The 25,008-nt window shown below is 47.0% G+C and overlaps 1 protein-coding gene across 1 annotated transcript in view; it reads right to left on the bottom strand.

The window, feature by feature from the left end:
- Nucleotides 1-21,898, bottom strand: part of LOC122923024 (general receptor for phosphoinositides 1-associated scaffold protein-like) — a 65,109-nt gene extending 43,211 nt beyond the window's left edge. The window contains exons 1-2 of the mRNA XM_044273811.1: nucleotides 21,818-21,898; nucleotides 5,031-5,080 (exon numbers count right to left, since the gene is read on the bottom strand). Of these exons, the coding sequence (XP_044129746.1) occupies nucleotides 5,031-5,080; nucleotides 21,818-21,898 (131 nt within the window). The remainder of the gene's footprint in view (nucleotides 1-5,030; nucleotides 5,081-21,817) is intronic.
- Nucleotides 21,899-25,008: the final 3,110 nt, after the last annotated feature.

Genomic DNA, 25,008 nt, shown 5'->3' with positions numbered 1-25,008 from the left:
GGGCATGCGACACACTTCCCACATGGTTTGAAATCGTTGGTTGGTCTTCCCAGGCCAGGGAACAAAGGTACAGTTACTGGTTCAAGATAGCTTTGAACCAGAATGTCACGTAGGGTGTCTGCTTTACGTGCTGTGATGAAGGGCCTTGGGGGGACAAATTTGCCAAACACCGAGTCAGTGAGAAGAACAGACCAATGTCTGTTCACAGACCTCCTCATTTCCCCCCAACGTGAGTGATATTTCGTACCTGATGTTATTGTCTTCAGATTTCTCCTTCCTTGGTTGCAATAAATCTATCTGTTGATGGCTCTTCGCCCTTTGGTAGGCTTTTTTTTGGAACGATGGCTATATCCCCTTTTCCGAAGGCGGTCCCGTAGATCCATGGCCTGTGTTTCGAACGCTGCATCTGTAGAGAAAATTCTGCGCATCCTTAAGAATTGCCTAATTGCTATGGCATTGACCGTGCTCCTAGGATGTGAAGAGGATGCATGTAGGTAGGCGTTAACTGAGGTTTCCTTACGATGTACGTCAGTCGCAATGTGACCATCCCTCGTCATACTTATAGACACATCCAAAAAATCTATGTGATCTCTATCGTACATCTATGTAAGCTTGATATTACGTGTGTTTGTGTTGAGAATCCCGAAACACTCATGTAGGCCCTCGGGGGTGCCCTGCCAGATAAGGGAGACGTCGTCTATGTAACGCGCCCAAAAAATGGCGTGGTCCATGATGACGTGTCCATCTGACATGAAAAGGTCCCTTTCCCACAGCCCCAGGAACAGGTTAGCATATGAGGGCGCACAAGCCGCCCTCATTGCTGTCCCCTGGAGCTGCAGGAAAAAGGACCCATTGAAGGTGAAACATTTTTTAGTCAACACAAACCAAAGTAGTTGCAATAGAAAAGAGGCCGTTTCCTGGTCAACATTATTGGCCCTCAAGAAAAATTCTACTGCCTGGAGTCCACCTGAATGTCGGATGCTGGTATACAAGGACTCTACGTCACATGTTACCAATAGGGTATCATCATCCAAACATATACCATGTAAAGTCTGATGTGTCCCGTGTATATGAAGGATAATAGTTCTACTATCGGTTTTAGATGATAGTCTATGAATTTACAGATGTTCTCTACCATACTTCCCTGACCAGAAATTATTGGCCTACCTGGTGGTATACGTGGGTTTTTATGGACTTTGGGAAGTAGGTATAGTGTTGGGATGGTCGGCTCCCGAATACTGAGGACATCATGTAGTTCCTTGGAGATGATGTTTTAGCTTCTGATAGCATGTGTTGTTATTCAGCTGTTTGTACGCCTCTGTCAAATACATTTTACGAGGCCATATGACAAGGTTTCCACCTTTATCGGCTGGCTTATATATAACATCAGGAATGCTCTTTAGTTTCTCCAAGCTTGATCGTTGTGTTTTTGTGAGGTTATCACTGCGTACCGCCCTAGGTGTTTTTTCAAAGTCACTGCTGACCAGTTTGACAAATGTGTCAATCGCTGTGCATAGTGACAGAGGAGGACATTTTTGGGACCTAGATTTCATAGTGGGGGGTACGTCACCCTTTGTTCCACCATCCTGTTCTAACAACAGGTCCTCTAAAGTACGGAGGGCCAGTTGTTCAGAAGGTGTGGTAAAGACCTCAGGGTGCAGATCTTTGTGATGCCATCTTCAATGAGCATCCAAACATGTGTAGGGTTTTTATAGCTGGAAATTGATCAAATTGGGGGCTCGGTGCATATGATAGCCTTTTTTCCAAAAAGGTAATGTCTGAAAGAGAGAAATCATACTTAGATAGATTAATTACCTTAAGGTCCTTGGTAGGTTCCATGTTGGTATTTCTCCGATCTTGTGCCCTTTTGTTTCCTGTACCAGGTCCATAGTCCATCTTTCTTTTATTACGGGTAAACCTAGTGGATAGGGCCACATATGTCTGTGCCTCATCCATAGAGGCCTGCGAGGATATTGAAGATGATCTACTTATGGATCTTGCTGCCTCCTTGTTTCGCCATCTGTATACCCTTTTTTGTTGGGCGTCCATGCTGTCCCTCATAAATTTCTTCATCTTGAAGTCCTGAATTTCTTTTTCCTAGGTGCCATATTTCAAATCTGTTTCCTCTTGGAATTTTTTCAAATTCTCAGAGCTGCAATCCCTAGTAAGTTTCATCTGTAAGAAGGTACGCCGTAACGCGGCTCGGGGTAACGCCATCCCAGATATCCAGGTCGCATCTACTCTTGGTGAGTCCCTTGGTTACACTTTTTTGCTGCAGTACATCACTCATACAGTATTACTCACCACACATCATTGTTACTGCTCTTCATCTACATAGGTATTTATGACCCTTCTATATATTCACTCCTTATCTCCAAGTTTCACTGCTCACATCTTTCATCGTCTATTCTCTTTTCCATTGCGCCATGACGCTCTTCTTCCATGACACTATTCGTATATTGGAAGCTTATCGTCATGTTATTCCCTTATCTTTCTATCGTGTTTCTCGTTATGTGTGGTGCATCATATTGATTTGGTAATGCTGCTATCATGTTATTTCTTGGAGTCCCTGTAATTATGTTATTAGACCCTTATATGGAACCGCTGGTCGGCATATACAATCCATTGTGGGGTTTCACGATTACCCTTTTAGTGACACTGTCTATGTAATTTACGGTTTTATATTTATTTATTGACATGATACTCTTTACAGTTACACAAACGTCACCATTTTATATTAAATATGGATATGAGAGATAATGATGTATTTAATTGGGCATCTATGATATCGTTATATCTTTACACATTATAGTAATATACTGTAACGGTGTTGGATCACGGAGCCCTGTGCGCCAACATATGTTCAGCTGGTGAGAATCAATATGTGGACACGATTGGCTAAGGGGCTGTTAAATAGCTACTCCCACAGTGATGGCGTTACTCCCTGACGAAGGTACGCCGAAACGCGGCTCGGGGTAACGCCATCCCAGATATCCAGGTCGCATCTACTCTTGGTGAGTCCCTTCATTTATTTACATTCCATCTCTTGGTCTGGCTCACCGTTACATTGGTGGGACGCAGGTCCAGTTAGGTCACACCACCACCTGTCTCACGGGTTGTGCTTACGTGTGGATTCCCCTTCTGGTCACTACCCACATTATTTCAGTCATTCAGCCATACCTTACATTTGGACTCCTATGTAATTGCAGCAATGTTTAATGGATTTGTGATTTTCCATGTCGACACTGTAGAGCTGGGAAGGCGTCTGTGCTCCCTACTCCCCTTGTTGTTATGGCATTTTATTACTCACTGATTGAGTTTTCAATAAAGAATAATATTTTTTCACCATTGGAGTCTAAGAGGTTTCAGTTCTCCTTTTTTTCTAATAAATATCCTAGTCAACATAGAGAAAGCAACGCAAACTAGGAATCTGAAATGTTTTTTAAAGGGGTTGTCAAAATCTTCTATACTGATGGTAGGACAGGTCATCAATATCTGATAGGTGGGAGTCCAAAGCCTGGAAGCCCCACTGATCAGCTGTATGAAGAGGAGGCGGCGGCACTCCAGTGAGCGCTGCATCCTCTTCCTAGACCAGTGATGTCACTTTCATTGGTCACATGGCAATTCAAATGAACGGGCCTGAGCTGCAATACCAAGCACAGCCGCTATTCAATGGTCAGCGCTGTGCTGTGAGGCCGCCGCGCTCACCGGAGTGCTCCCACCTCCTCAAACAGGTGATCGGCGGGGGTGCCTAGAAAGAAATATATATATATATACACACACACATATATATATACATAGACACACACAGTACAGACCAAAAGTTTGGACACTCCTTCTCATTCAAAGAGTTTTCTTTATTTGGCTTTTGTGACTGCACTTGGGGACACTTTCAAAGTTTTCCCAATTTTTCGGACTGACTGACCTTCATTTCTTAAAGTAATGATGGCCGCTCGTTTTTCTTTACTTGGCTGCTTTTTTCTTGCCATAATACAAATTCTAACAGTCTATTCAGTAGGACTATCAGCTGTGTGTCCACCTGACTTCTCCACCACTGATGGTCCCAACCCCATTTATAAGGCCAGAAATCCCACTTATTAAACCTGACAGGGCCCACCTGTGAAGTGAGGACCATTTCAGGTGACTACCTCCTGAAGCTCATCAAGAGAATGCCAAGAGTGTGCAAAGCAGTAATCAAAGCAAAAGGTGGCTACTGTGAAGACCCTAGAATATGACAGATTTTCAGTTGTTTCACACTTTTTGTTATGTATATAATTCCACATGTGATAATTCATAGTTTAGATGCCTTCAGTGTGAATGTACAATTGTCATAGTCATGAAGGAAAAAGTCCAGTGGGAGAACCATCCAAAAGACGGCAATACCCAATATTATAAAAGTGAAAACGTGGGACTGCGCTCCTGCAATGTAGTGAAATCAAGGAACTTTTATTCACCCATAATTTGGCAAACTTGCGACGTTTCGGCTCAGAAGAGCCTTCCTCAAGCATGGAAACAGTGACAATGAAGGTATATAGAGGCATACCCTAAGTGGCCAACCAATCACAGTGTGGCTACAATCATAGTTACAGTGAATACATCTGATGTGCATAAAGTGAGATGTGCTCTGAGATCCACAATACAAGAACTAGATACTTGCTTCTAGATCCAATAACCATATGATGTACAGAACCTCAGATACATATATATGACATCTTTAGTAAGATTATAATAACAGTGACTTAGTGTATCAGATGAAGATCACAAAGATCGCACCTCTACAAGTCATGGCGCCAGCCGAGACCATCGCGCTCCATTGAGCGTCTTCAAAAGTCCATTGCGCATGTCACTTAGGGTATGCCTTATATACCCTCATTGTCACCGTTTCCATGCTTGAGGAAGGCTCTTCTGAGCCGAAACGTCGCAAGTTTGCCAAATTATGGGTGAATAAAAGTTCCTTGATTTCACTACATTGCAGGAGCGCAGTCCCACGTGTTCCCTTATATATATATAAATAGTATATTATGTCTTACCTGTGATACTCTGAGGCCTGGCTTACGTTCTCCCAACCCATTGGAGATCCCTAAATGAAGACGAAGAACGGTGACACATGAATGATACATCTACATGCAATACATGCAATCTGTCTGCAATAAATAATATAGGAAAAAGTGAGAACAAAGGAAAGGAAACAGTTCCTATATATAAACGGGCGCCTTATCTTCTGAACAAACCCAAATGTTTGAATGGCACAGGGTTTGACAGCAGAGTCTAAAGACACCTTTACATGGCTGCTGATCAGGACAATGAATGGTCCCATGAACATTGGTTCCGGATCAATGTCCCATGTAAACATCTCGCTCTGCTGTCGGCTGCACGCTCTATTCGGCTGTACAGATGCCAGCGTGTCAGCAGGACGGTCACCGTGTACACAGGGGATGTTCTGCTAACAAACTAAAGGGGGGCGAGAGAATTTAGGTCACGCTCAGAGACTTTTATCTTCTTACAGCTGCTTATTCCTCCGTCCATGCTGAGCACATGCACGCTTGGATAACCATTCCCCATACTGGCATGTACATCAAGGGGATTCACTGCCCCAGTATGGCATGTACATTAAAGTGATTCACTACCCCAGTATGGCATGTACATTAAAGGGATTCACTGCCCCAGTATGGCATGTACATCAAGGGGATTCACTGCCCCAGTATGGCATGTACATCAAGGGGATTCACTGCCCCAGTATGGCATGTATATTAAAGGGATTCACTGCCCCAGTATGGCATGTACATTAAAGGGATTCACTGCCCCAGTATGGCATGTACATCAAGGGGATTCACTGCCCCAGTATGGCATGTACATCAAGGGGATTCACTGCCCAGTATGGCATGTACAGTCATGTGAAAAAATTAGGACACCCTTTGAAAGCATGTGGTTTTTTGTAACATTTTTAATAAAAGGTTATTTCATCTCCGTTTCAACAATACAGAGAGATTAAAGTAATCCGACTAAACAAAGAAAACTGAAGAAAAGTCTTTTCAAGATCTTCTGTAAATGTCATTCTACTGAGGAAAAAGATAGGACACCCTCACATGTATTCCCTCTTAAATTGGCTCAGATCTCACACAGGTATATCACACCAGGTGCACATAATTAGTAGATCGTTACTCTGCATGTTGAATGAGGCTTGCCCTATTTAAACCTCAGACATTTAGTTTGGTGTGCTCCTGACTGTTGAAGTGAGAGTGAGCACCATGGTGAGAGCAAAAGAGCTGTCAGAGGACTTCAGAAAAAAGATTGTAGCAGCCTATGAGTCTGGGAAGAGATTTAAAAAGATCTCAAAAGATTTTGAAATCAGCCATTCCACTGTCCGGAAGATAGTCTACAAGTGGAGGGCTTTCAAAACAACTGCCAACATGCCCAGGACTGGTCGCCCCAGCAAGTTCACCCCAAGAGCAGACCGCAAGATGCTAAAAGAGGTCTCCAAAAACCCTAAAGTGTCATCTCGAGAACTACAGCAGGCTCTGGCTACTGTTGATGTAGAAGTACATGCCTCTACAATCAGAAAGAGACTGTACAAGTTTAACTTGCATGGGAGGTGTGCAAGGAGGAAACCTTTGCTTTCCAAGAGAAACATCGAGGCCAGACTAACATTTGCCAGAGATAAAGTTGACAAAGACCAGGACTTCTGGAATAATGTTCTTTGGACAGATGAGTCCAAAATTGAATTATTTGGACACAACAGCAGAGGACATGTTTGGCGTAAACCAAACACAGCATTCCAAGAAAAGAACCTCATACCAACTGTGAAGCATGGAGGTGGAAGTGTCATGGTTTGGGGCTGCTTTGCTGCAGCAGGACCTGGTCAGCTCACCATCATAGAATCCACGATGAATTCTACTGTGTATCAGAAGGTGCTTGAAGAACATGTGAGACCATCAGTTAGAAAATTAAAGCTGAAGCGGAACTGGACCATGCAACATGACAATGACCCAAAACATACTAGTAAATCAACCAAAGATTGGCTGAAAAAGAAGAAATGGAGAGTCCTGGAATGGCCAAGTCAAAGTCCAGATTTGAATCCCATTGAGATGCTGTGGGGTGACTTGAAAAGGGCTGTACGTGCAAGAAACCCCTCAAACATCTCACAGCTGAAAAAGTTCTGCATTGAGGAGTGGGGTAAAATTTCCTCAGACCGATGTCGAAGACTGGTAGATGGCTACAAGAACCGTCTCACTGCAGTTATTTCAGCCAAAGGAGGTAACACTCGCTATTAGGGGCAAGGGTGTCCTATCTTTTTCCTCAGTTAGAATAGGCATTTTTGTAGAATGACATTTACAGAAGATCTTGAAAAGACTTTTCTTCAGTTTTCTTTGTTTAGTTGGATTACTTTAATCTCTCTGTATTGTTGAAACGGAGATGAAATAACCTTTTATTAAAAATGTTACAAAAAACCACATGCTTTCAAAGGGTGTCCTAATTTTTTCACATGACTGTACATCAAGGGGATTCACTGCCCAGTATGGCATGTACATCAAGGGGATTCACTGCCCCAGTATGGCATGTACATCAAGGGGATTCACTGCCCCAGTATGGCATGTATATTAAAGGGATTCACTGCCCCAGTATGGCATGTATATTAAAGGGATTCACTGCCCCAGTATGGCATGTATATTAAAGGGATTCACTGCCCCAGTATGGCATGTATATTAAAGGGATTCACTGCCCCAGTCTGGCATGTACATTAAAGGGATTCACTGCCCCAGTATGGCATGTACATCAAGGGGATTCACTGCCCCAGTATGGCATGTATATTAAAGGGATTCACTGCCCCAGTATGGCATGTATATTAAAGGGATTCACTGCCCCAGTATGGCATGTACATTAAAGGGATTCACTGTCCCAGTATGGCATGTACATCAAGGGGATTCACTGCCCCAGTATGGCATGTACATCAAGGGGATTCACTGCCCCAGTATGGCATGTACATCAAGGGGATTCACTGCCCCAGTATGGCATGTATATTAAAGGGATTCACTGCCCCAGTATGGCATGTATATTAAAGGGATTCACTGCCCCAGTATGGCATGTATATTAAAGGGATTCACTGCCCCAGTCTGGCATGTACATTAAAGGGATTCACTGCCCCAGTATGGCATGTACATCAAGGGGATTCACTGCCCCAGTATGGCATGTACATCAAGGGGATTCACTGCCCCAGTATGGCATGTACATTAAAGGGATTCACTGCCCCAGTATGGCATGTACATCAAGGGGATTCACTGCCCCAGTATGGCATGTAAATTAAAGGGATTCACTGGCCCAGTATGGCATGTACATCAAGGGGATTCACTGCCCCAGTATGGCATGAACATCAAGGGGATTCACTGCCCCATACTGGCATGTACATCAAGGGGATTCACTGCCCCAGTATGGCATGTACATCAAGGGGATTCACTGCCCCAGTATGGCATGAACATCAAGGGGATTCACTGCCCCAGTATGGCATGTATATTAAAGGGATTCACTGCCCCAGTATGGCATGTACATTAAAGGGATTCACTGCCCCAGTATGGCATGTACATCAAGGGGATTCACTGCCCCAGTATGGCATGTACATTAAAGGGATTCACTGCCCCAGTATGGCATGTACATCAAGGGGATTCACTGCCCCAGTATGGCATGTACATCAAGGGGATTCACTGGCCCAGTATGGCATGAACATCAAGGGGATGCACTGCCCCAGTATGGCATGTACATCAAGGGGATTCACTGCCCCAGTATGGCATGTACATCAAGGGGATTCACTGGCCCAGTATGGCATGAACATCAAGGGGATGCACTGCCCCAGTATGGCATGTACATCAAGGGGATTCACTGCCCCAGTATGGCATGTACATCAAGGGGATTCACTGGCCCAGTATGGCATGTACATCAAGGGGATTCACTGCCCCAGTATGGCATGTACATCAAGGGGATTCACTGCCCCAGTATGGCATGTATATTAAAGGGATTCACTGCCCCAGTATGGCATGTACATTAAAGGGATTCACTGCCCCAGTATGGCATGTACATCAAGGGGATTCACTGCCCTAGTATGGCATGTACATCAAGGGGATTCACTGCCCCAGTATGGCATGTACATTAAAGGGATTCACTGCCCCAGTATGGCATGAACATCAAGGGGATTCACTGCCCCAGTATGGCATGTACATCAAGGGGATTCACTGCCCCAGTATGGCATGTACATTAAAGGGATTCACTGCCCCAGTATAGCATGTACATCAAGGGGATTCACTGGCCCAGTATGGCATGTATATTAAAGTGATTCACTGCCCCAGTATGGCATGTACATCAAGGGGATTCACTGCCCCAGTATGGCATGTACATCAAGGGGATTCACTGCCTCAGTATGGCATGTACATCAAGGGGATTCACTGGCCCAGTATGGCATGTATATTAAAGGGATTCACTGCCCCAGTATGGCATGTACATCAAGGGGATTCACTGCCCCAGTATGGCAGGTATATTAAAGGGATTCACTGCACCAGTATGGCATGTACATCAAGGGGATTCACTGGCCCAGTATGGCATGTATATTAAAGGGATTCACTGCCCCAGTATGGCATGTATATTAAAGGGATTCACTGCCCCAGTATGGCATGTACATTAAAGGGATTCACTGCCCCAGTATGGCATGTACATCAAGGGGATTCACTGCCCCAGTCTGGCATGTATATTAAAGGGATTCACTGCCCCAGTATGGCATGAACATTAAAGGGATTCACTGGCCCAGTATGGCATGTACATCAAGGGGATTCACTGCCCCAGTATGGCAGGTATATTAAAGGGATTCACTGCCCCAGTATGGCATGTACATCAAGGGGATTCACTGCCCCATTATGGCATGTACATCAAGGGGATTCACTGCCCCATTATGGCATGTATATTAAAGGGATTCACTGCCCCAGTATGGCATGTATATTAAAGGGATTCACTGCCCCAGTATGGCATGTATATTAAAGGGATTCACTGCCCCAGTCTGGCATGTATATTAAAGGGATTCACTGCCCCAGTATGGCATGAACATTAAAGGGATTCACTGGCCCAGTATGGCATGTACATCAAGGGGATTCACTGCCCCAGTATGGCATGAACATCAAGGGGATTCACTGCCCAGTATGGCATGTACATCAAGGGGATTCACTGCCTCAGTATGGCATGAACATCAAGGGGATTCACTGCCCCAGTATGGCATGTATATTAAAGGGATTCACTGCCCCAGTATGGCATGTACATTAAAGGGATTCACTGCCCCAGTCTGGCATGTACATCAAGGGGATTCACTGCCCCAGTATGGCATGTACATTAAAGGGATTCACTGCCCCAGTATCGCATGTACATTAAAGGGATTCACTGCCCCAGTATGGCATGTACATTAAAGGGATTCACTGCCCCAGTATGGCATGTACATTAAAGGGATTCACTGGCCCAGTATGGCATGTATATTAAAGGGATTCACTGCCCCAGTATGGCATGTATATTAAAGGGAATAACTGTCCCAGTATGGCATGTATATTAAAGGGATTCACTGCCCCAGTATGGCATGTACATTAAAGGGATTCACTGCCCCAGTATGGCATGTATATTAAAGGGATTCACTGCCCCAGTCTGGCATGTACATTAAAGGGATTCACTGCCCCAGTATGGCATGAACATTAAAGGGATTCACTGGCCCAGTATGGCATGTATATTAAGGGGATTCACTGCCCCAGTATGGCATGTACATTAAAGGGATTCACTGCCCCAGTATGGCATGTACATTAAAGGGATTCACTGCCCCAGTATGGCATGTACATTAAAGGGATTCACTGCCCCAGTATGGCATGTATATTAAAGGGATTCACTGCCCCAGTATGGCATGTATATTAAAGGGATTCACTGCCCCAGTATGGCATGTACATTAAAGGGATTCACTGCCCCAGTATGGCATGTACATTAACCACCTCCCGACCGCCGTACGCGTATATGCGTCCGGGAGGTGGTTGCTTTATTCCTCCTGGACGCATATACGCGTCATCTCGCGAGGGCCGGGATTTCCTGTGAACGCGTGCGCACAGGCGCGCGCGCTCACGGGAACAGAAGGTAAGCGAGTGGATCTCCAGCCTGCCAGCGGTGATCGCTCGCTGGCAGGCTGGAGATCCGAATTTTTTAACCCCTAACAGGTATATTAGACGCTGTTTTCATAACAGCGTCTAATATACCTCCTACCTGGTCCTCTGGTGGTCCCTTTTGTTAGGATCGACCACCAGAGGACACAGGTAGGTCAGTACAGTCCCACCAAACACCACACTACACTACATCCCCCCCCCCGTCACTTATTAACCCCTTATAAACCCCTGATCACCCCATATAAACTCCCTGATCACCCCCCTGTCATTGATCACCGCCCTGTCATTGATCACCCCCCTGTCAGGCTCCGTTCAGACGTCCGCATGATTTTTACGGATCCGATCCATGTATCCATGGATCCGTAAAAATCATGCGGACGTCTGAATGGAGCCTTACAGGGGGGTGATCAATGACAGGGGGGTGATCAATGACAGGGGGGTGATCAGGGAGTCTATATGGGTGATCACCCCCCTGTCATTGATCACCCCCCTGTCATTGATCACCCCCCCCCTGGTAAGGCTCCATTCAGCCATTTTTTTTGGCACAAGTTAGCGGACATTTTTTGTTTGTTTTTGTTTTTTCTTACAAAGTCTCATATTCCACTAACTTGTGTCAAAAAATAAAATCTCCCATGAACTCGCCGTACCCCTCACGGAATCCAAATGCGTAACATTTTTTAGACATTTAGATTCCAGACTTCTTCTCACGCTTTAGGGCCCCTAAAATGCCAGGGCAGTATAAATACCCCACATGTGACCCCATTTCGGAAAGAAGACACCCCAAGGTATTCCGTGAGGGGCATATTGAGTCCATGAAAGATTGAAATTTTTGTCCTAAGTTAGCGGAAAGTGAGACTTTGTGAGAAAAAAAACAAAAAAAATCAATATCCGCTAACTTATGCAAAAAAATAAAAAATTCTAGGTACTCGCCATGCCCCTCATTGAATACCTTGGGGTGTCTTCTTTCCAAAATGGGGTCACATGTGGGGTATTTATACTGCCCTGGCTTTTTAGGGGCCCGAAAGTGTGAGAAGAAGTCTGGGATCCAAATGTCTAAAAATGCCCTCCTAAAAGGAATTTGGGCCCCTTTGCGCATCTAGGCTGCAAAAAAGTGTGACACATGTGGTATCGCCGTACTCAGGAGAAGTTGGGCAATGTGTTTTGGGGTGTCATTTTACATATACCCATGCTGGGTGAGAAAAATATCTTGGTCAAATGCCAACTTTGTATAAAAAAATGGGAAAAGTTGTCTTTTGCCAAGATATTTCTCTCACCCAGCATGGGTATATGTAAAATGACACCCCAAAACACATTGCCCAACTTCTCCTGAGTACGGCGATACCAGATGTGTCACACTTTTTTGCAGCCAAGGTGGGCAAAGGGGCACCTTTCGGATTTCGCAGGCCATTTTTTACACATTTTGATTTCAAGGTACTTCTTACACATTTGGGCCCCTAAATTGCCAAGGCAGTATAACTACCCCACAAATGACCCCATTTTGGAAAGAAGACACCCCAAGGTATTCCGTGGGGGGCACGGCGAGTTCCTAGAATTTTTTATTTTTTGTCACAATTTAGCGGAAAATTATGATTTTTCTTTTTTTTTCTTTTTTCCTTACAAAGTCTCATATTCCACTAACTTGCGACAAAAAATAAAAAATTCTAGGAACTCGCCGCACCCCTCACGGAATACCTTGGGTGTCTTCTTTCCAAAATGGGGTCACTTGTGGCGTAGTTATACTGCCCTGGCAATTTAGGGGCCCAAATGTGTGAGAAGAACTTTGCAATCAAAATGTGTAAAAAATGGCCTGTGAAATCCGAAAGGTGCACTTTGGAATATGTGCCCCTTTGCCCACCTTGGCAGCAAAAAAGTGTGACACATCTGGTATCGCCGTACTCAGGAGAAGTTGGGCAATGTGTTTTGGGGTGTCATTTTACATATACCCATGCTGGGTGAGAGAAATATCTTGGTCAAATGCCAACTTTGTATAAAAAAAAATTGAAAAGTTGTCTTTTGCCAAGATATTTTTCTCACCCAGCATGGGTATATGTAAAATGACACCCCAAAACACATTCCCCAACTTCTCCTGAGTACGGCGATACCAGATGTGTCACACTTTTTTGATGCCAAGGTGGGCAAAGGGGCACATATTCCAAAGTGCACCTTTCGGATTTCACTGGTCATTTTTTACAGATTTTGATTGCAAACTACTTCTCACACATTTGGGCCCCTAAATTGCCAGGGCAGTATAACTACCCCACAAGTGACCCCATTTTGGAAAGAAGACACCCCAAGGTATTCCGTGAGGGGCACGGCGAGTTCCTAGAATTTTTTATTTTTTGTCGCAAGTTAGTGGAATATGAGACTTTGTAAGAAAAAAAAAAAATAAAAAAAATCATCATCATTTTCCGCTAACTTGTGACAAAAAATAAAAAGTTCTATGAACTCACTAGGCCCATCAGCGAATACCTTAGGGTGTCTACTTTCCGAAATGGGGTCATTTGTGGGGTTTTTCTACTGTCTGGGCATTGTAGAACCTCAGGAAACATGACAGGTGCTCAGAAAATCAGAGCCGTTTCAAAAAGCGGAAATTCACATTTTTGTACCATAGTTTGTAAACGCTATAACTTTTACCCAAACCATTTTTTTTTTGCCCAAACATTTTTTTTTATCAAAGACATGTAGAACTATAAAGTTAGCGAAAAATTTATATACGGATGTCGTTTTTTTTGCAAAATTTCACAGCTGAAAGTGAAAAATGTCATTTTCTTGCAAAAAAATCGTTACATTTTGATTAATAACAAAAAAAGTAAAAATGTCAGCAGCAATGAAATCCCACCAAATGAAAGCTCCATTAGTGAGAAGAAAAGGAGGTAAAATTCATTTGGGGGGTAAGTTGCATGACCGAGCGATAAACGGTGAAAGTAGTGTAGTGCAGAAGTGTAAAAAGTGCTCTGGTCATGAAGGGGGTTTCAGCTAGCGGGGCTGAGGGGGTTAAAGGGATTCACTGCACCAGTATGGCATGTATATTAAAGGGATTCACTGCCCCAGTATGGCATGTACATTAAAGGGATTCACTGCCCCAGTATGGTATGTATATTAAAGGGATTCACTGCCCCAGTATGGCATGTATATTAAAGGGATTCACTGCCCCAGTCTGGCATTTATATTAAAGGGATTCACTGCCCCAGTATGGCATGTACATTAAAGGGATTCACTGCCCCAGTATGGCATGTACATCAAGGGGATTCACTGCCCCAGTATGGCATGTACATCAAGGGGATTCACTGCCCCAGTATGGCATGTACATTAAAGGGATTCACTGCCCCAGTATGGCATGTACATCAAGGGGATTCACTGCCCCAGTATGGCATGTACATCAAGGGGATTCACTGCCCCAGTATGGCATGTACATCAAGGGGATTCACTGCCCCAGTATGGCATGTACATCAAGGGGATTCACTGCCCCAGTATGGCATGTACATCAAGGGGATTCACTGCCCCAGTATGGCATGTATATTAAAGGGATTCACTGCCCCAGTATGGCATGTACATCAAGGGGATTCACTGCCCCAGTATGGCATGTACATCAAGGGGATTCACTGCCCCAGTATGGCATGTATATTAAAGGGATTCACTGCCCCAGTACGGCATGTACATCAAGGGGATTCACTGCCCCAGTATGGCATGTATATTAAAGGGATTCACTGCCCCAGTATGGCATGTACATCAAGGGGATTCACTGCCTCAGTATGGCATGTACATCAAGGGGATTCACTGCCCCAGTATGGCATGTACATCAAGGGGATTCACTGCCCCAGTATGGCATGTACATTAAAGGGATTCACTGCCCCAGTATGGCATGTACATCAAGGGGATTCACTGCCCCAGGATGGCATGAACATCAAGGGGATTCACTGCCTCAGTATGGCATGTACATCAAGGGGATTCACTGCCCCAGTATGGCATGTACATTAAAGGGCTTCACTGCCCCAGTATAGCATGTACATTAAAGGGATTCACTGCCCCAGTATGGCATGTACATCAAGGGGATTCACTGCCCCAGTATGGCATGTACATCAAGGGGATTCACTGCCCCAGTATGGCATGTAAATCAAGGGGATTCACTGGCCCAGTATGGCATGTACATCAAGGGGATTCACTGCCCCAGTATGGCATGTACATCAAGGGGATTCACTGGCCCAGTATGGCATGTATATTAAAGGGATTCACTGCCCAGTATGGCATGTATATTAAAGGGATTCACTGCCCCAGTATGGCATGTATATTAAAGGGATTCACTGCCCCAGTATGGCATGTATATTAAAGGGATTCACTGCCCCAGTATGGCATGTACATTAAAGGGATTCACTGCCCCAGTATGGCATGTACATCAAGGGGATTCACTGGCCCAGTATGGCATGTATATTAAAGGGATTCACTGCCCCAGTATGGCATGTATATTAAAGGGATTCACTGCCCCAGTATGGCATGTATATTAAAGGGATTCACTGCCCCAGTATGGCATGTACATCAAGGGGATTCACTGCCCCAGTATGGCAGGTATATTAAAGGGATTCACTGCACCAGTATGGCATGTACATCAAGGGGATTCACTGGCCCAGTATGGCATGTATATTAAAGTGATTCACTGCCCCAGTATGGCATGTACATCAAGGGGATTCACTGCCCCAGTATGGCATGTACATCAAGGGGATTCACTGCCCCAGTATGGCATGTACATCAAGGGGGATTCACTGCCCCAGTATGGCATGTACATCAAGGGGGATTCACTGCCCCAGTATGGCATGTACATCAAGGGGATTCACTGCCCCAGTATGGCATGTATATTAAAGGGATTCACTGCCCCAGTATGGCATGTACATCAAGGGGATTCACTGCCCCAGTATGGCATGTACATCAAGGGGATTCACTGCCCCAGTATGGCATGTATATTAAAGGGATTCACTGCCCCAGTACGGCATGTACATCAAGGGGATTCACTGCCCCAGTATGGCATGTATATTAAAGGGATTCACTGCCCCAGTATGGCATGTACATCAAGGGGATTCACTGCCTCAGTATGGCATGTACATCAAGGGGATTCACTGCCCCAGTATGGCATGTACATCAAGGGGATTCACTGCCCCCAGTATGGCATGTACATTAAAGGGATTCACTGCCCCAGTATGGCATGTACATCAAGGGGATTCACTGCCCCAGGATGGCATGAACATCAAGGGGATTCACTGCCTCAGTATGGCATGTACATCAAGGGGATTCACTGCCCCAGTATGGCATGTACATTAAAGGGCTTCACTGCCACAGTATAGCATGTACATTAAAGGGATTCACTGCCCCAGTATGGCATGTACATCAAGGGGATTCACTGCCCCAGTATGGCATGTACATCAAGGGGATTCACTGCCCCAGTATGGCATGTAAATCAAGGGGATTCACTGGCCCAGTATGGCATGTACATCAAGGGGATTCACTGCCCCAGTATGGCATGTACATCAAGGGGATTCACTGGCCCAGTATGGCATGTATATTAAAGGGATTCACTGCCCCAGTATGGCATGTATATTAAAGGGATTCACTGCCCCAGTATGGCATGTATATTAAAGGGATTCACTGCCCCAGTATGGCATGTATATTAAAGGGATTCACTGCCCCAGTATGGCATGTACATTAAAGGGATTCACTGCCCCAGTATGGCATGTACATCAAGGGGATTCACTGGCCCAGTATGGCATGTATATTAAAGGGATTCACTGCCCCAGTATGGCATGTATATTAAAGGGATTCACTGCCCCAGTATGGCATGTATATTAAAGGGATTCACTGCCCCAGTATGGCATGTACATCAAGGGGATTCACTGCCCCAGTATGGCAGGTATATTAAAGGGATTCACTGCACCAGTATGGCATGTACATCAAGGGGATTCACTGGCCCAGTATGGCATGTATATTAAAGTGATTCACTGCCCCAGTATGGCATGTACATCAAGGGGATTCACTGCCCCAGTATGGCATGTACATTAAAGGGATTCACTGCCCCAGTATGGCATGTACATTAAAGGGATTCACTGCCCCAGTATGGCATGTATATTAAAGAGATTCACTGCCCCAGTATGGCATGTACATTAAAGGGATTCACTGCCCCAGTATGGCATGAACATCAAGGGGATTCACTGCCCCAGTATGGCATGTACATCAAGGGGATTCACTGCCCCAGTATGGCATGTATATTAAAGTGATTCACTGCCCCAGTATGGCATGTACATCAAGGGGATTCACTGCCCCAGTATGGCATGTACATCAAGGGGATTCACTGGCCCAGTATGGCATGTACATCAAGGGGATTCACTGCCCCAGTATGGCAGGTATATTAAAGGGATTCACTGCACCAGTATGGCATGTACATCAAGGGGATTCACTGGCCCAGTATGGCATGTATATTAAAGGGATTCACTGCCCCAGTATGGCATGTATATTAAAGGGATTTACTGCCCCAGTATGGCATGTACATTAAAAGGATTCACTGCCCCAGTATGGCATGTACATCAAGGGGATTCACTGCCCCAGTATGGCAGGTATATTAAAGGGATTCACTGCACCAGTATGGCATGTACATCAAGGGGATTCACTGGCCCAGTATGGCATGTATATTAAAGGGATTCACTGCCCCAGTATGGCATGTATATTAAAGGGATTCACTGCCCCAGTATGGCATGTATATTAAAGGGATTCACTGCCCCAGTATGGCATGTACATTAAAGGGATTCACTGCCCCAGTATGGCATGTATATTAAAGGGATTCACTGCCCCAGTATGGCATGTACATTAACGGGATTCACTGCCCCAGTATGGCATGTACATTAAAGGGATTCACTGGCCCAGTATGGCATGTATATTAAAGGGATTCACTGCCCCAGTCTGGCATGTACATTAAAGGGATTCACTGCCCCAGTATGGCATGTACATTAAAGGGATTCACTGCCCCAGTATGGTATGTATATTAAAGGGATTCACTGGCCCAGTATGGCATGTATATTAAAGGGATTCACTGCCCCAGTCTGGCATTTATATTAAAGGGATTCAATGCCCCAGTCTGGCATGTATATTAAAGGGATTCACTGCCCCAGTATGGCATGTACATTAAAGGGATTCACTGCCCCAGTATGGCATGTACATTAAGGGGGATTCACTGCCCCAGTATGGCATGTACATTAAAGGGATTCACTGCCCCAGTATGGCATGTACATTAAAGGGATTCACTGCCCCAGTATGGCATGTATATTAAAGGGATTCACTTAAATATGGTTTTGATTTAAAATTACTTTTTGTATCAGGACAAGTAGATTGAGACTCCGCTTTAGTCCTTCGACAAGTAGTTTTTAAAGAAATGTCCACACCCCTGGTCATGGTAAGGGGTTTAGCGGGTAACCCTTCTGGTCTGTGGGGGGGGCTGGTTAGATCCTCGCTATAGTAAATCCTGATCAGGATTATCCTAATGCATTCTGAATGGAGTGAAATCCGTTCAGGATGCATCAGGACGTCTTCAATTCCGGACCGGAACGTTTTTTGGCAGGAGAAAATACCGCAGCATGCTGCGCTTTTTGCTCCGGCCAAAAATCCTGAAGACTTGCCGCAAGGCCGGATCCGGAATTAATGCCCATTGAAAGGCCTTAAGCTAAACATCGTTTCGGCGCATTGCTGGACCCAACGTTTAGCTTTTTCTGAATGGTTACCATGGCTGCTGGGACGCTAAAGTCCTGGCAGCCATGGTAAAGTGTAGCGGGGGAGCAGCATACTTACCGTCCGTGCGGCTCCCAGGGCGCTCCAGAGTGACGTCAGGGCGGCCCACGCGCATGGATCACGTGATCACATGGAACACGTCCTCCATGCGCACGGGGCGCTCTGAGGTCACTCTGGAGCGCCCCGGGAGCCGCGCGGACTGTAAGTATACCGCTCCCCCGCTCCTACTATGGCAACCAGGACTTTAACCCCCTCAGCCCCGCTTGCTGAAACCCCCTTCATGACCAGAGCACTTTTTACACTTCTGCACTGCACTACTTTCACCGTTTATCGCTCGGTCATGCAACTTACCACCCAAATGAATTTTACCTCCTTTTCTTCTCACTAATGGAGCTTTCATTTGGTGGTATTTCATTGCTGCTGACATTTTTACTTTTTTTGTTATTAATCGAAATGTAACGATTTTTTTGCAAAAAAATGACATTTTTCACTTTCAGCTGTAAAATTTTGCAAAAAAAACGACATCCATATATAAATTTTTCGCTAAATGTATTGTTCTACATGTCTTTGATAAAAAAAAATGTTTGGGCAAAAAAAAAAAATGGTTTGGGTAAAAGTTATAGCGTTTACAAACTATGGTACAAAAATGTGAATTTCCGCTTTTTGAAGCAGCTCTGACTTTCTGAGCACCTGTCATGTTTCCTGAGGTTCTACAATGCCCAGACAGTAGAAACACCCCACAAATGACCCCATTTCGGAAAGTAGACACCCTAAGGTATTCGCTGATGGGCATAGTGAGTTCATAGAACTTTTTATTTTTTGTCACAAGTTAGCGGAAAATGATGATTTATTTTTATTTTTTCTTACAAAGTCTCATATTCCACTAACTTGTGACAAAAAATTAAAAATTCTAGGAACTCGCCATGCCCCTCACGGAATACCTTGGGGTGTCTTCTTTCCAAAATGGGGTCACTTGTGGCGTAGTTATACTGCCCTGGCAATTTAGGGGCCCAAATGTGTGAGAAGAACTTTGCAATCAAAATGTGTAAAAAATGGCCGGTGAAATCCGAAAGGTGCACTTTGGAATATGTGCCCCTTTGCCCACCTTGGCAGCAAAAAAGTGTCACACATGTGGTATCGCCGTACTCAGGAGAAGTTGGGCAATGTGTTTTGGGGTGTCATTTTACATATACCCATGCTGGGTGAGAAAAATATCTTGGCAAAAGACAACTTTTCCCATTTTTTTATACAAAGTTGGCATTTGACCAAGATATTTCTCTCACCCAGCATGGGTATATGTAAAATGACCCCCCAAAACACATTCCCCAACTTCTCCTGAGTACGGCGATACCAGATGTGTGACACTTTTTTGCAGCCTAGATGCGCAAAGGGGCCCACATTCCTTTTAGGAGGGCATTTTTAGACATTTGGATCCCAGACTTCTTCTCACGCTTTAGGGCCCCTAAAAAGCCAGGGCAGTATAAATACCCCACATGTGACCCCACTTTGGAAAGAAGACACCCCAAGGTATTCAATGAGGGGCATGGTGAGTTCATAGAATTTTTTTTTTTTTGCACAAGTTAGCGGATATTGATTTTTTTTTTGTTTTTTTCTCACAAAGTCTCACTTTCCGCTAACTTAGGACAAAAATTTCAATCTTTCATGGACTCAATATGCCCCTCAGCGAATACCTTGGGGTGTCTTCTTTCCGAAATGGGGTCACATGTGGGGTATTTATACTGCCCTGGCTTTTTAGGGGCCCTAAAGCGTGAGAAGAAGTCTGGAATATAAATGTCTAAAAAATGTTACGCATTTGAATTCCGTGAGGGGTACGGCGAGTTCATGGGAGAGTTTATTTTTTGACACAAGTTAGTGGAATATGAGACTTTGTAAGAAAAAACAAAAAAAATATTTCCGCTAACTTGTGCCAAAAAAAATGTCTGAATGGAGCCTTACAGGGGGGGGGGGGGGGGGTTAGGATTCCCTCATCACCCCCTGTCATTGATCACCCCCCCGTCAGGCTCCATTCAGACGTCCGTATGATTTTTACGGATCCACGGATACATGGATCAGATCCGCAAAACGCATACGGACGTCTGAATGGAGCCTTACAGGGGGGTGATCAATGACAGGGGGGTGATCAGGGAGTCTATATGGGTGATCAGTGGTTCATAAGGGGTTAATAAGTGACAGGGGGGGGTGTAGTGTTTGATGCTACTTATTACTGACCTACCTGTGTCCTCTGGTGGTGGATCCAAGCAGAAGGGACACCAGAGGACCAGGTAGCGGAATATCAGACGCTGTTATCAAAACAGAAGCTAATATACCTGTTAGGGGTTAAAAAAATCGCTTCTCCAGCTGCCAGTGAGCGATCGCCGCTGGCAGGCTGGAGATCCACTCGCTTACCTTCCGTTCCTGTGTGCGCGCGTTCACAGGAAATCTCGGACCTCGCGAGATGACGCGTATATGCGTCACTCTGCGCAGGGCTGCCGCCTCCGGACCGCACATCTGCGTTAGGCGGTCCGGAGGCGGTTAATAGCGTCCTGGCTGCCATAGTAACACTGACCGCATGTTGGAGACGGATCCGTCTCCAAATGCTTTCAGTACACTTGCGTTTTTCCGGATGCGGCGTGTAATTCCGGCAAGTGGAGTACACGCCGGATCCGGACAAGTGTGAAAGGGCCCTTACCCTTCTGGTCTGTGGGGGGGGCACAGACGGACAGCGCAGACAGACAGGTGGTCAGTAAGGGCTACCAGTGTCCAGTACCAGACAGCGGACGTGCCACCACCTCAGACACCTCCACCTATTACTGGGGCACTGCGGGGGCAGCCCCGGGCAGCACTCTGCCCTCCCGGAGCCGCAGCTCTATTCACACTGTACAGGTTCTTACTTCCTTAGCCCTGGGAAGGGTCCCGCCGGGGACCACCAGAGCCTCGGACATGTCACCGCTCCTATAGCTGCTCTGCGCCATGTCTCTCTCCCGGTATGGCAGTGTCTGAACGCCAGACACCGAACGGAACGTCTGACGTCACACGGTCACGTGACATTCCTAGGTCACGTGGGCCGGCAGCCAGCGCGCGCTTCTGCAGTGTCTGCCTGAGGGGGCGTGTCTGCCTGAGGGGGGAGTGTCTGCCTGAGGGGGGAGTGTCTGCCTGAGGGGGGAGTGTCTACCGGAGGGGGGGGAGTGTCTGCCTGAGGGGGGCGTGTCTGCCTGAGGGGGGAGTGTCTACCGGAGGGGGGAGTGTCTGCCTGAGGGATGAGTGTCTGCCTGAGGGGGCGTGTGTGCCTGAGGGGGGAGTGTCTGCTGAGGGGGGAGTGTCTGCTTGAAGGGGGAGTGTCTGCCTGAGGGGGGAGTGTCTGCCTGAGGGTGAAGTGTTTGCTTGAGGGGGGAGTGTCTCCCTGAGGGGGGAGTGTCTGCCTGAGGGGGGAGTGTCTGCTTGAGTGGGGAGTGTCTGCCTGAGGGGGGAGTGTCTACCGGAGGGGGGGGGCGGGTCTGCCTGAGGGGGGAGTGTCTGCCTGAGGGGGGAGTGTCTACCGGAGGGGGGGGGAGTGTCTGCCTGTGGGCGGAGCGTCTGCCTGAGATGGGCGTGTCTGCCTGAGGGGGGCGTGTCTGCTTAAGGGGGGAGTGTCTACCGGAGGGGGGGGGAGTGTCTGCCTGAGGGGGGCTGCCATGTGTGATGGGGGAGTGTAGTGTGGGATTGTGTGATGGGGGGTTGTGTAATATTGTATGTGGGGGAGGGAGCCTGTAATATTGTATGCGGGAGGGAGGGGGCCTGTAATATTGTATGCGGGGGGAGGGGGCCTGTAATATTGTATGCGGGGGGGAGGGGGCCTGTAATATTGTATGCGGGGGAGGAGGGGGCCTGTAATATTGTATGCGGGGGGAGGGGGCCTGTAATATTGTATGCGGGGGAGGGGCCTGTAATATTGTATGCGGGGGGGAGGGGGCCTGTAATATTGTATGCGGGGGGAGGGGGCCTGTAATATTGTATGGGGGGGAGGAGGCCTGTAATATTGTATGCGGGGGGAGGGGCCTGTAATATTGTATGCGGGGGGAGGAGGCCTGTAATATTGTATGGGGGGAGGGGGGCCTGTAATATTGTATGCGGGGGGAGGGGGCCTGTAATATTGTATGCGGAGGGAGTGGGCCCTGTATAATATTGTATGGGGGGGAGGAGGCCTGTAATATTGTATGGGGGGGAGGGGCCTGTAATATTGTATGGGGGGGAGGAGGCCTGTAATATTGTATGCGGGGGGAGGGGGCCTGTAATATTGTATGCGGGGGAGGGGCCTGTAATATTGTATGCGGGGGGGGAGGGGGCCTGTAATATTGTATGCGGGGGGAGGGGGCCTGTAATATTGTATGGGGGGGAGGAGGCCTGTAATATTGTATGCGGGGGGAGGGGGCCTGTAATATTGTATGCGGAGGGAGTGGGCCCTGTATAATATTGTATGGGGGGGAGAGGGCCTGTATTATTGTATGGGGGGGGGAGGGGGCCTTTAATATTGTAGGGGGGAGGGGGCCTGTAATATTGTATGCGGGGGGAGGGGCCTGTAATATTGTATGGGGGGGAGGAGGCCTTTAATATTGTATGGGGGGAGGGGGCCTGTAATATTGTATGCGGGGGGAGGGGGCCTGTAATATTGTATGGGGGGGAGGAGGCCTTTAATATTGTATGCGGGGGGGGGCCTGTAATATTGTATGCGGGGGAGGGGGCCTGTAATATTGTATGCGGGGGTGGAGGGGGCCTGTAATATTGTATGCGGGGGAGGAGGGGGCCTGTAATATTGTATGCGGGGTGGAGGGGGCCTGTAATATTGTATGCGGGGGGAGGGGGCCTGTAATATTGTATGCGGGGGGGGGAGGGGGCCTGTAATATTGTATGCGGGGGGAGGAGGGCCTGTAATATTGTATGCGGGGGAGGAGGGGGCCTGTATATTGTATGCGGGGGGAGGGGGCCTGTAATATTGTATGCGGGGGGAGGGGGGCCTGTAATATTGTATGCGGGGGGAGGGGCCTGTAATATTGTATGCGGGGGGAGGAGGGGGCCTGTAATATTGTATGCGGGGGGGGGAGGGGGCCTGTAATATTGTATGCGGGGGAGGAGGGGGCCTTTAATATTGTATGCGGGGGAGGGGCCTGTAATATTGTATGCGGGGGGGAGGGGGGGCCTGTAATATTGTATGCGGGGGGGAGGGGGGGCCTGTAATATTGTATGCGGGGAGGGGGGCCTGTAATATTGTATGCACGGGGGGAGGGGGCCTGTAATATGTATGCAGGGGGAGGGGGCCTTTTATATTGTAAGCGGGGGGAAGGGGGCCTGTAATATTGTATGCGGGGGAGGAGGGGGCCTGTAATATTGTATGGGGGGGAGGAGGCCTTTAATATTGTATGCGGGGGGGGGCCTGTAATATTGTATGGGGGAGGAGGGGGCCTGTAATATTGTATGCGGGGGAGGAGGGGGCCTGTAATATTGTATGCGGGGGGGGGAGGGGGCCTGTAATATTGTATGGGGGGGGAGGGGGGGCCTGTAATATTGTATGCGGGGGGAGGGGGGCCTGTAATATTGTATGCGGGGGAGGAGGGGGCCTGTAATATTGTATGCGGGGGGAGGGGGCCATATTGTATGAGGGGGGGAGGGGGGGCCTGTAATATTGTATGCGGGGGAGGGGGCTTTTATATTGTATGCGGGGGAGGGGGGGGGGGCCTGTAATATGTATGCGGGGGAGGGGGCCTTAAATTGTTGGGGGGGGAGGGGGCTGTAATTGTAGGGGGGGAGGGGGCCTGTATATTGTATGGGGGGAGGAGGCCTTTAATATTGTATGCGGGGGGGGGCCTGTAATATTGTATGGGGGGAGGGGGGCCTGTATATTGTATGCGGGGGAGGAGGGGGCCTGTAATATTGTATGCGGGGGGGAGGGGGCCTGTAATATTGTATGGGGGGGAGGGGGGGCCTGTAATATGTATGCGGGGGGAGGGGGCCTGTAATATTGTATGCGGGGGGGAGGAGGGGCCTGTAATATTGTATGCGGGGGGAGGGGGCCTGTAATATTGTATGCGGGGGGAGGGGGGGCCTGTAA

Source organism: Bufo gargarizans, unplaced genomic scaffold, assembly GCF_014858855.1.
Source record: "Bufo gargarizans isolate SCDJY-AF-19 unplaced genomic scaffold, ASM1485885v1 original_scaffold_1162_pilon, whole genome shotgun sequence".
Classification (NCBI taxonomy): Eukaryota; Metazoa; Chordata; class Amphibia; order Anura; family Bufonidae; genus Bufo; species Bufo gargarizans.
The sequence above is the reverse complement of the archived record's forward strand: the minus strand, read 5'-3'. Positions and strand labels throughout refer to the sequence as shown.